Source organism: Mastigoproctus giganteus, chromosome 8, assembly GCF_048544385.1.
Source record: "Mastigoproctus giganteus isolate SK-2022 chromosome 8, ASM4854438v1, whole genome shotgun sequence".
NCBI lineage: Eukaryota > Metazoa > Arthropoda > Arachnida > Uropygi > Thelyphonidae > Mastigoproctus > Mastigoproctus giganteus.
The window spans coordinates 13,094,888-13,108,432 of record NC_143582.1 but is presented as its reverse complement, the minus strand read 5'-3'; the positions used below and the strand labels follow the sequence as shown (position 1 = coordinate 13,108,432).

Sequence of the window (13,545 nt, the reverse complement as noted above, 5' to 3'; positions counted from 1 at the left end):
CAAAGGAGGTTAGGCAGGCAAAGGCAGATAACGAGAAATCTTTGGCAAAGGATGCTATGAAAAACAGCAAGGATTTCTTTACTAATATAAACTCTAAAAAGAAGGGGATGAATCTTATTGGTTCACTTGATATCGATGGTTTGATTGTTGATGATCCTGCTCAGAAAGCAAACAAACTGAATGAGTATTTTGCATCTACATTCACACATGAGGAGTTATTAAGGTTTGAAAATGGCAGAAGGTTATCAAATTGTAGCAGGGTGCTTAATGATTCTGTAATAACTGAGAGCAAAGTGGAGGAGAAATTGTTGAAGTTAAACTTAAGAAAGGCACCTGGGGTGGATGGGATCTATCCAGTTATATTAAAGGCGGCAGCAAAGCAACTAGGCAAACCCTTAGCCATAATTATGAGAGCATTCTTGGACTCAGGGGAGGTCCCCATAGACTGGAGATGTCCAAATGTATCCCCAATTCACAAAGGGGGATCGAAGGGTGACACGAGCAATTACAGACCAGTTAGTTTAACTTCTGTTCAGGGTAAAATAATGGAGTCACTGGTTAAAGATGCATTGCAGGATCATCTAGACAAGACTGCAGCAATAATTCAGACACAGCACGAGTTTGTTAAGGGAAAGTCTTGTCTGACAAATTTGATAAGATATTATGATGTGGTTACAAAGGAACTGGATGCAAAAAATAATTTTGATATCATATATTTGGATTTCAGGAAAGCTTGTGACACTGTTGCGCATGGAAGACTATTGTACAAATTGGAGCAGAATGGTATTAAGGGTAAGTTGCTACAATGGATAAAAGGATGGTTGAGTGGGAGAAGACAGAGGGTGGTAATCAATGGGTACTGCTTTTCGTGGACTAATGTTATTAGTGGAGTCCAACAGGGTTCGGTGTTGGGTCCACTGTTGTTTTGTTTATTTATTAATGATATTGACGAAGGTATATCAGGCTTAGTGTCGAAGTTTGCAGATGATACAAAGGTCGGTAGGGTTGTTAATGACAGTAATGGCAGTGTGCTACTGCAACAGGATCTAGAAAATTTGGGCAAATGGGCTAAGAAGTGGTAACTGTAGTTTAACCTTGACAAATGCAAAGTACTGCATATGGGCCGAAGTAACCCCAGAGAAATGTACCAACTGTGTGGTACTACACTTAAGGTGGCAGAAAATGAAAAAGACCTGGAAGTAATTGTGCAGTCAGATATGAAGTTTTCTGAGCAATGCAGACAGGCTGCCAGGGCAGGTCATGGGGTTTTGTCAATGATATATAGGAATTTTGCTAGCAGGGAAAAGGAGGTGATTGTCCCTCTGTATAAGGCAATGGTCAGGCCACGCCTTGAGTACTACGTACAGGTCTAGAGGCCTCATTTTAGGAAGGATGAAGATTTGCTTGAGTGTGTACAGAGAAGGGCAACAAGATTGGTGAGGTGAATGAAGGGATCCTCTTACCAAGAGAGGATCAAGTTCTGCAAATTGCAGTGGCTGGAGACTAGGCACCTGCGCGGTGATCTGATTGAGGTGTATAAGGCCTTGAATGGGTTGAACACGCTGAATTCTGATGGGATCCTTCCACTTGTTCAGATTACGAACCTAAGGGGGCATAAATTCAAATTAAGAAAAGAAAGATGTAGAATAGATGTGTGGAAATTTTCCTTTAGCCAGCGGGTAGTTAATTGCTGGAACAAACTTGCATCTGTCGTTGTGGAAGTTGATAAGTTAAATAAATTTAAGGAGGAACTGGACAGGCATTTGGAGGGAATGGTGTGATTTTTTTTTTTTTTGGCTGATGCTGTATAAGCTCATACACTTGCTTTCTTGATATGCCACTACTACTACTAAACGTCAAAATTATTCTCTAAATCCAGCTCTTGAGTGACCCTGTCAAAATAGCTAACCAGATTAGTTAAACATGATTTTCCCTTTACAAAACCTTACTGAGTATCCTTTGGAATTCCATTTCTAACTAAATGATCCTGAATTCCACCCTTGATCATTACCTCCATGATTTTTCTTGCTACTGAAGTTATACTGACTAGCCAGTAATTTCCCGCTTTACTCTTTGAACTGCCCTTATGTATTGGAGATACACTGGCACTTTTCCAATTCAGCGGAATCACTCCTGAGTCCAGTGATGCACTCATAATTAGCCTCAATGGTTCAATGCACTCACTTGCTGCCTCCCTTAAGATTATAGGGTATATGCAATCAACCCCAGGAGTCTTACTGGCCTGTAGGCTCAAAAGTTTTTTCATTAAATAATCATGTGAAATTTCGATATCATTAATTAGATATTTTTCTACTTCACTCCCATAGTTTATCTTTGACATAAAGAGTTTTTCTTCTGTAAATATCAAAGCAAAATAATTGTTGAGTTCATCTTCAACTTCAGCTGGGGGTATCTAATACTGTCCCATGTCCATTACACAAGGGTCCGATCTGATTTGTCCTTCCCTTCTTTGCATTTATATATGTGAAGAATTCCTTATCCCCACTCTTTGCCAGCGATTTCTCATAATCTGCCTTTGCCAGCCTAACTGGCAAAGGCAGATTATGAGACCTGCAGATATATATATATATATATATATATATATATATATATATGTGGGTCTGCAGATCTCAGTGGTTTGGGAGCTGCTCATCTAAACAAAAAATGTTTGTTTGTTTGTTTGTTTGTTATTTGGTTTTTAGGAGCATTAGCAACTAAGGCCATATTGCTCTGGGATATGCAGTGGTCATTCCTTGACCTTTCCGCATCCTCCATATTTTGTGGTGACGGGCTCGAACCCCGGTCTAATCAAGAAGCGTGTGCTACGCACTGCTGCTCCTTCCCACCTGGCTATGGAGGCGCCACAAAAAATGTTAAATGTGTTGGGGTAAGAGAACTTTTACAGTTTGAGTAATAGACTTATTTTTAGAGTATCAGAAATTAAAAAAACAAAACAAAAGACATCGCTAAACTTCTATCCTCAATAAATTCTCCCAGACTCAGACTGTCTGAAACACTGCATTCAGAGAACAACTTAGGCTACAATGTGTCTTGCATATAGAGTTCAAATGGCTCATGTGAGAAATGAATGGGTTTGAATTCTGTTGAGGACAGGAGAAATTATTAAAAACCTCTTCGATTGAAGCTATAGTGTGACGATCTTGGGTGGAACAGACAAGGGTTTTCCTCCAAGTTATTCTGGATTTTTTTATGCTATACCATAATATGCAACTCAGCCTATTGATACACAATATATAATAATTTTATAAAATGTAACGTATTCTCCTTTATATATATATATAAATATATATATCAGGGTCCTACTATAGGAACGGGTTTGCGATCCCGGGCATACCCGAGCCACAACTTATATCTTGTAATGTCTTTAAACTGTCCTACACTCTTTATTTTTATTTCTCCGAAATTATTAGGGCAATCCGAGGACGTAGGAGAAACTATTTCTTATCTATACTACTATTTTTCGCCTTTGTGGAGTTCAGGTTCTATTATTCCTACTCCTTTAGTTTTTCTTCTTACTATCTGCATGTTTCTCTATGCGTTAATTTAATTATTTATTTTTACCGTATCCATCACATAGGGGGCACCACATATTATTTTGACGACTATTACATTATGTCCTAGATACGGTCAATATGTAGTATGTATTATATATTTAATCTTATTTTAATCATTAAATTACGTTCTCTGTCGGGTCAACGATGATTAATATATGCTTACTTTTATATTTTACTTATATTTCTTACCTTTGATTCTAATATTTCTAAATTTTCTTAACTTTTATTATCATCTTTCGATTTATTTATATTCGATTTACATTCGGCCTATACTGGTTTATATTTGGTTTAGATTTAAATTACTTAGCATATATTGATCACCACAGAAACAGAGAACCTCTTGTCGTTTTTTGTCTTCATTCTGGGTGGTTGGCCCCAGTTGAAGTCATCTAGATTGTCGGTAAAAAGCGATAATTTTTTTTTTTTTTTTTTGCGTTTTCTTAGGTCCCTGATGGTATTATTATTGGATTGATTTGCTTATTCTAATGGTTCTTTACATTACCCTTAATATTATAGACATTATGGGTGTATTGCATGATTGCTTGCAACTGCATTGACTCATAAATATTATTCACATATTAGTTACAGTTATTGTCGTTTTAACTTTCTCTCTTTACTTTTTTATCAATAATTATAAATATATATATATATATATATATATATATAGGTATTAATACAATTACATTATAGAGACACTTCAAAATTTTAAAATGTTATCTGGACTGTATATGGCCATTACACTGCACATTTGGCACCTACCTAGACCCTTGATATAGCAGACACAAATTTGCCAACTATACCATGGAGTTTCAGATGCACTCAGGTTAATAAAAAAAAAAAAAAAAAAGTAATACAGCACCTATTCTAGTTTGTATTTCCACCTTTGCTCATAGCTTGTTTTTATCAGCCTCTTGTCATAAAAGATTTTCTTCTGAAAGTTATAAACAAATAACTACATAATTAATGATTACCATTTTATGAATGTGCTTGATAGTTAGAAATAGAATAAATCATATTGTATATCAATATAACTAAGTGCTAAGATTAATTAATATTCTTGAACAGACCTCTATAAACACTATCTAATTTAAAAAAAAAACAAAAAACAAATACACACTTGGCTCTTTAATCTCAAATCTGTGGCTAATAAATGTCACTTTATGCTTGGAACTTTCACTACTGAGGTGCTTTTTTTTGTAACTCAATGCCTGTTCATATAGTTCATTTTGTTTGCTTGCCACTGTGCCTAAAAAAAAAAAAAAATGATAATAAACAATGTTTAGTTATTAATGTAAAAGAAAGCATAATTTATAATGATAAGTAGTTTAAATGCCTATACACGAAACTTTCTTTAATGCAACTTTCAATATTAGTTTAAAACCTTTTAATGTTTAATCAACTGAGTGCATTATTGAAAGAGGTGATGAACTAAACCGCAAAAAAACAAATCATATGGTATAATTTAAATGAAAAATGGAATAAATTAAGAGAGGAGTTTGAAACGAGAAAGTTAGTTAAAATTAATTAAGATTAAGCATAAATTAATTCCATTATATTTCAGAGTATCCATAAAGTATGATGTTAACTTTATGGTAGTGTACAGACTCTTTTGTATGAACATGACATCAGTTCCCCAGAAGTGTGGCGCAGATAAATGCAATGAATGTCAGTCTGAAATAAATCCAGGTTATACTCCAGAACATGGGTACAACCCCATACTTCAGTGACAAAGAGAGGAAGGCAGTGATAGGCCGGTGAAGGCACCTCCTCACTGCTTTCCTCTCTCCTCCTCACCTGCACATTACTGGGGGGATGTAATGTGACATCACAATATGTTGGAGCCGAAATGGAGAAAAAGAACCAGCAAAAACGGCATTTTTTTTTAAACAACTAACAAAAATGAACACCACATACAACCACTGATTCTTCTCACCTGTACATTCCTAGATGATTTTACATGCATTAACAATGAGCTACATGTCAATAGAAATGCTTTTTTTTTCTGGGAGCAGCAGCCCCCAGGCCCCTGATTTTGTGGTGGTTGCTGTCCACACACCCCCGCTAATATAAAGAAAACCTGATACTTACAACTTATACAATTCCTGCAAAAAAAATCAAATCATCATCAAGAAACAACTTGAAACAAAAAAAAAAAAAAAAACTCACCTCATCAGTCCTCACATACCAGCTGGTACACTTCATCAAGCATCAACACTGAAAACACTTGTATTCCATTCATACACCATTCAGTTACAGTCTTACATTCATCCTTTTGCAAACCATGAACACAGAGTAACAATAACCAAATCAGAAGCAAATTTTCAATCAGAAAATTGAGGTAAATTACGCATACCCAGTAATCAGTTAATCACAGAACTTGACTGGATAATCACTCCATTCTTTGGCCATGCCTGCAATGCAGTCACTCAGGTGTACCAGTGTTCTGAAGATCAGCCGAAATCCATTAACATGTAATGCAACTGGAAAATTTACTTAACAAGTTTAAAGAAACTTGACTCCACAGCAGATGACTTCTGTACCAGTCATCCTAGAACTTCTGAAAAAAACTTATTGAACCATAATAGCAGAATTTTATACTAGTCCTAAAAAAGTCACAGAAGTGTACGGCTAGGAGCTGCAAATACCTACAATTACCATCCATAACATTCTGAAGAATGAAAAATTTCACTCAAACTGCACACCTCACAGAAAATAATCCCAATCAGTGATGAGAAATGTGTGAATGGTTTCATAATGACATTGAACAATGTGAATTTTTTTTTTATGTAGTACATGGATGAAGCAAATTTTTGAGTAAATGGAGAAGTCAACATATACTGGTTGAGGGAAAACTCAGTTGTTCTTTGAAGCAAAGAGCAAGGAGCCCAGAAAATAATTGTGTGGTATGGCATATCAGAATATTAAAAGTTATTTAAAAATGATGGGGATAAATTTGATGCCAGAGCTTTATATCCTTGGAAAGAAACCAGAATAGTTTACAGCCACGTAGTGTGGCTGTAAACTGCCACACTACATGCTCTCAGTTTGTCACTGGCTAGATCGAACATTTTCAGAACAGTAGACTGGCAAAAGGAAAGCAGTGGAGGAGTCACAGATCACCATATTTCAACCCATTAGATTTCACTTTGGGGGGGGGGGGATATATAAAGTCAAAAGTTTACAGGGTGAAAATTTCTAACACAAATCATCTTCAAAAATGAATTTAAAAAGTCTACAAATCCATTACAGTATACATGCTGCAGAGAAATCAAAACAGAGGGTGAAGAGAAACAAATTTTGTATTCTCCTATGTTTTATCCCTGTGATTCCATAGTGTGCGTGTGTAGAACTTCATTGAGAAATGGGAAAGGAAATCATTCACACATCTGAAATCTCATTGCTCCTTGCCTTGGAAGTTGATGAAGAAAGGTACAATTTGTGGGTTAAAAGGGCTTGCTGTTGTTGTATTTTGGAGGGGGGGGGGATTTTGGCATAAGGGCCTCGTGGCCTATATTGTGCCTGTTCATGATTTACTTATGACTAATTCTACATGTTATTATGTTCAGAGACAATTATACAAATTTATGCATTTCAAATAGTAAGCAATTCTTCGAAATTTGCATCACTGCCAAGAATACGTGATAAAGTTAAGGGTTCCTGCAAGTTGGATAAGGAAGGTAAGCCTGGAGTTTTGGATAATCAATTGTTGGGGACATTCAATAAGAATGTTTGTTATTGTTAGTTGTAACTGGAAAAAGAAATGCTGAGGAGTATTCTCTCCTATAAGCAAATACAGATGAGTTGGATGGGAATGACCAATGTGGAGTCTTGTCAGAATCACTTCTTGCCTGCTTCTCCTGAAACTAGATGCCCACAGTTTTGGCTCTTTTTTTTTTTTTTTTTTTTTGCAGCAGTTTATTATTGATTTTAGTTTGCCAGAGTTAAGACCATTCTTTCCTGCATGTTGCTTTAATAATGGATTTGTAGTAAGTGTACGGCACTTTCAGTTGACAGAAATATTCAGTGTCGGGTTGTTTAGCAGTTCATATTCATCGTTCATTACTTGGATCCCTGGGATACTAACATGACCGGGGAACCAGCAGAAGGTAACCTTCTGGTTGGCTGTTTCAGAGTGACATAATAGATTTTATCTCTTTAGTAAAAAGTAGCATTAGCATTAGTAAAGACATATGATGCAAGAAAGCAAGCTTATACAGAATCAGCCATACAGATAAGAGATGGCAGCACTTACTGAAAGAATATGTATTGTACTTTGAAGCATTACTTGAAACAACCTTGAGAACATATTTCTCAGGGCTGACACATGTACATATGTATGTATGCCAGAAAAGGTTAGGTACCCTGTAGAGTGTGTCTGTATATATATATCATAACCCATGTTTTAAAAAGAAAAAATTTTTTTTAAATATGAATCCTACAATATTTTACAGCAATTGGTTCTAGTTTTGTTCAATACAACTAATTAATACATAACGTAAAGATTCATAATAGATATAAAACTTTTTTTTTATTGTAATTCTTTGCATTAAAGTTAGCATTAGCAAAGGCACATGACGCAAGAAAGCAAGATTATACAGCATCAGTCAAAAAAAAAAAAAAAACACACACCCTTCTCATTTCACCCATCCACTAGCTCCAAATATTTATCTAGTTCTGCCGTGAATCTATTTAAGTTATCAACTTCTACACTTGTGTAGAAGTTGATAGCTTAAATTGACTGCTGGAAGTTTGTTCCAGCAGTCAATCACCCGCTGGCTAAAGGCAAACTTCCACACATCTATCCTACAGCTGTCTTTCCTTAATTTGAATTTATGCCCTCTCAGGTGATTATTCTGAGCAAGAGGAAGAATCCCATCAGCATTGAGCATGCTCAAACCATTCAAGGCCTTATACAACTCGAGATCACCTTGCAGGTGCCTAGTCTACAGGCACTATAATTTGCAAAACTTAAGCCTTTCTTCGTAAGAGCAACCCTTTGTTCCATCGACTAATCTTGCTGCCCTTCTCTGTACTCATTCCGGCAGCTCTACATCCTCCTTAAAATGAGGCCTCCAGACCTGTATACAGTACTGAAGGTGTGGCCTGACCATTGCCTTGTACAAGGGGATAATCACCTCCTTATCCCTGCTAAAAAAATTCCTATATATCATTGACAAGACACCATGAGCTACTTTTGCAGACCATCTGCACTGCTCAGAAAACTTCATATCTGACTGCACAATTACCCCCAGGTCCTTTTCATTCTCTACCACTGTCAGTATAGTACCACACAGTTGATACATTACTCTGGGGTTACTGCTTCCCATATGCAGTACTTTACATCTGTAAATGTTAAACTTCAGTTGCCACCTCTCAGCCCATCTGCTCAACTTTTCTAGATCCTGTTGCAGTAGCGTACTGTCATTAACAATCTGGCCAATCTTCGTATCACCTGCAAACTTAGATGTTAAGCCTGATATAGCATTAGTAAAGGCATATCAATATCATTAATAAATACAGAAAACAACAATGGACTCAACACTGAACCCTGGGAGACTCACTAATAACATTAGTCCACGAAGAGCAGTGTCCATTGATTACCACACTCTGTCTTCTCTCACTTAAGTAGACTGAATGGCAGTGATTACACATAAAGAGTCTGTGTGTGTGTGTGTGTGTGTGTGTGTGTGTGTGTGTGTGTGTGTGTGTGTGTGTGTGTGTGTGTGTGTGTGTGTGTACATATATTAGAGATTTCTTGACATGGTGGTTGTTTACGTTATATAGAGCTGTAGTTTTATTGTGAACTGCATACAATAGGAAGAGACAGCTACTGAGAAAAGGACTTCTCATCCAGTTTACAGTAATGCAGATGAGCTGGCTTAAGAGTTTCAAGAGTAACATCTGTTATTAACTAAGTTTATTTTTACATACTAAGTCACACTTGCCATTTCTTCAAACCACAAACCTCAAAATTCTTGCAGGTTCGTTGAAACTACCCAAAATAAAACAGCAAATCAAAATTGATTCCTTAGATAAGGCTGCACTGCCTGCAAGTTTATCAGCCTAGTGAGGTGTAAAGAGAACAAGAAATGACAATAAGGTAACAACTAAACATAAAGAGTTGTTATAACTGATGCCTAATGTGTAACAGTTTTATGTTCACCTTTTGATATTGCAAACTCCTTTGAAGCAATGTCAAATAGTGTTGTAAGAAAAAAAAACTGTTGAAAATGGCACAGAATGAGGTTTCTGGTTAGAGCAAAAAACCGTCCAGAATGTCTTAGATAGCACGAAAGCTTCCTTTTTAGGAAGGATAGTATTACTAATCATTTTTAAGACTTAAAATATCTCACACACAATATATATATAATATGTTGTATATAGCAATTAATATTGAAGACAATACCAAGATGGATTTATAGAAAACGCAAGGGATAAAGTAAGGTTAGTAAAAAAAAATAAAATAAAATAAAAAATATATATATATAAAAGGGTTAGAAGAGAATATAAAATATATACACAAAACGTATCGCAATTGACCCACAATCTAGATCAAGTCATCTGGGGCCAACCACCCAGACTGAAGGCAAAAAACCACAAGGAGTTCTCTGTTTCTGTAATGATTAAGTTATACTCATTATATATATATATATATATATATATAACAGATAATTCATATAAAAAATAATACATAAGCCAGTAGCATAGCAAAACTGTAGAGCAAAAGTTAACATAAAAATTAACGTAAATTAAATCAACAAGGAGGGGAAGAGTAAAGGTAACAAGACAGAAACCGTAGCTGCAGGTCCCCAAATAATTTAGAGCTCAATTAAATTCAATTAATAATAATGAATCCATTTAAATTTAAAATAATGCCAATTATATAATAATTTAGCGGTAACCCTCTTATAAGGTACCAGTTCCGAGAGACGTGAAATATCACTAAAAAGGGCCTAAAGCGAACTACTAAAAGAAAACAAAGTAACAAAATAATAGACTGACCATTATGCCCCATATCGATAGAGGACCATGACAATAATGGTCATGGAATCACTGCATTTCAATTGCTAGACAAATCATCGCAAAGGTGAACAGATCGAAGGACCAAACCACCCCTTTCTCCTCCTCCGATCGATCCCCAAATGCAGAGGATTTGCATAGCGGTGGTCCTTATGCAGGGAGAAATAAACTATAGAACAGACAGCACTCTAGAGCAGAGCTACACCACCGACATAATGTAAGCTGAGCCAGCTTATATAGACAGAAAAAGAAATATACTTTTCCCCTCCTTGTTGATTTAATTTATGTTAACTTTTGCTCTACAGTTTTGCCATGCTATTGGCTTATGTATTATTTTTTATATGAATTATCTGTTATGTACTGGGCATCATGTGGAGGATGTGCACTTTGCTGCCTCTAATGATAGCTTAATATTTATTCATCTTCTTATTTTATATTATTGCATTATAAAATTTTTAAGCCATTATTCATATTCATATATATATATATATATAATGAGTATAACTTAGCAGATATTGATCATTACAGAAACAGAGAACTCCTTGTCGTTTTTTTGCCTTCAGTCTGGGTGGTTGGCCCCAGATGAAGTCACCTAGATTGTAGGTAAATTGTGATAAGTTTTGTGTACATATTTTAATTTATATTCTCTTCTTTCCTCTTTATATATATATATATATATATATATATTTTTTTTTTTTTTTTTTACTAACCTTACTTTATTCTTTGCGTTTTCTATAAATCCATCTTGGTATTGTCTTCTTGAATTATCTTCAATATTAATTGCTGTATACAACATATTGCTGTATACAACATATTCCTGGTGGTATTAATCTGTCCTATCCTGAATTTATCTAAACTATTTGGATATTAGTGTTTATTCTGCCTTATATATATATATATATATATTCATCTGTTGTAATGCAGCAAGCTGGTTTAGATATTTAAGATTTTTGCCCAAGTTTAATATTATATAGATCAGAAACGGACTGTCCAATTGCCTCCTTTAATGTTAGTTATAAATCCTCTTCAATGTTAGCTCTCTTAAATGTTATTTATAAGTTGCACTGATAATGGTATCTAAATAACATATCAGAAAAAAAATTAATCTTCAAAACATAACACATATTACAAATAAATTAAAAGCTAAAAAGACATCCGAAATGGAATTTAAGTGTGCCCTGATATTTGCAATTTACAAAACTGAAGATTTACCAGTTGAGAAAATAAAATGCGATAAGTTCAGTGATTATAGAAAACTTACCTGTTGGATCATATATACTGATATGCGGAATGCCTAAAGATAAACACCACACGATTAATTTTGCGATATCGGGGATTGAAATTTCATTTTCTTCTATAAGTATGACACCAACATGCACCGGCAGTTTTTTGAAATTTTGGACGTTCAGAATTTTTTTGGAGTGCACTAAATCTGTCCGAAGAGAATCATAACCTGTTCCAAGTATAAGCGAGCCAAAACAAATTGCTATCTTCTTCCAAACAGGAGAAACATATACAACTATTTTACTCCACGCAAAAACAAAATGTGCCCACACTGTAACCAATATATGAAGTAGATGAAATAGTATCAAATAAAGCATAGCTGAAAAATTGCCGACACACACACACCTCTGCCTCTTACTACAGAAAGACTAAAGCCCTTAGATATGACATTGCTTCTTAAAGAGCGGCGTGGTGAATATGGATACAGGACCGCAGCAACACTAAAATAGGGCAGCATAATAAACATAAATGTTATATAAAAATATATATACAAGCACTGAAAATTAAGTATAATGACAAAACAGTATTTTATGGATGAAATTAAACTCTTTGACAAAAAATATATTACATTGTTTATTTATTATTATATATGAAGTGAAATTGCGTCATATAATTCCGCGCATGCGTACTTCCTTCTAGTTCAATCTTCCGCTTGATGTTTTGCTGTTTCAAATTAGGTTTCAATTTCTCAATGTAAGCATACCTGCTAAATTCGTTAAGCAAAATAATAATCAGCTGTACTCTTTATTGAAAGCAGTGCAGTTTGGTACTCATTTTATTGATTAAATATATATGATGAAAGAAATTAATAATATCTAATGGATGAGTATTATTGTTGTTTTTCCATTAAAATATAACCGTTAGATTCATGATTTGTGATTTCTGTGTTTTGTTTTGTTTTCATTATTTGTTGCTCATTTTTTTTTTATTCTGTATAGTAATGTTGTTGTTTTATTGCTTTTATTTTGTATTTGGTCTGCTTGTTTGGCTAAATGGAAGACTCGAATAAAAATTTTCAACAAACGGTAACTCAGTTTTTGCCTTCTTTGTGGCCAGCAGAGTGGCCATGACCCACCATGACCATGTGGAAACGGCCTGGATTCGGTTCTTGTCCAGCGGGAGGGATGGAGTGATGACGTAGCCGGAGTAGGATCAGCAGGTATATTGTAGCCCCTGACGCCAATTGTTTCACTGCATCGTGCCCTCGTGGGTAGCACAGTTGGTTAGAACCGTCGTCCTCCCCACACTGGATGGAAAAAGACCTGAGTTAGAGCCGTCGATGAGGTGAGGAATTTTTAATGGGGTTTTTCACAACAGTGGGTGAGTAAATCGGTCTCAAGCGAGGGTAGCACGGTTTTTTTCTCCCGGACAGTCGGGTTTTCGTCCAGCAATCAGAAAATCGACTCCAGAACACACGCATTTTACAGACAAAATGCACGGAGCAATAAGGACTTAGTCGCCGATGCTCCCAAAATCCTATTACAACAACATGACTTCATTGTCCTTTGGAGCTGACGCCCTTCCAGATCAAGGAAGGACATCAGTTCCACATTTTCTAGTCTTCTAAAAAAAAAAATCATAAGGCTATCGATTGAGGAAGCTCAATCACTTCCCAGATGGGTTGGGTCATGTACTGTAGTGCATTATCGTATTAAAAATTATACCA

General features: G+C 35.5%; 1 protein-coding gene across 1 annotated transcript in view; it reads right to left on the bottom strand.

Moving 5' to 3' along the window:
* Window positions 1–12,271, bottom strand: part of Tango14 (transport and golgi organization 14) — a 40,321-nt gene extending 28,050 nt beyond the window's left edge. Inside the window, exons 1-2 of the mRNA XM_090379560.1 lie at window positions 11,857–12,271; window positions 4,693–4,821 (exon numbers count right to left, since the gene is read on the bottom strand). Of these exons, the coding sequence (XP_090235686.1) occupies window positions 4,693–4,821; window positions 11,857–12,196 (469 nt within the window). The 5' untranslated portion in view covers window positions 12,197–12,271. The remainder of the gene's footprint in view (window positions 1–4,692; window positions 4,822–11,856) is intronic.
* Window positions 12,272–13,545: the final 1,274 nt, after the last annotated feature.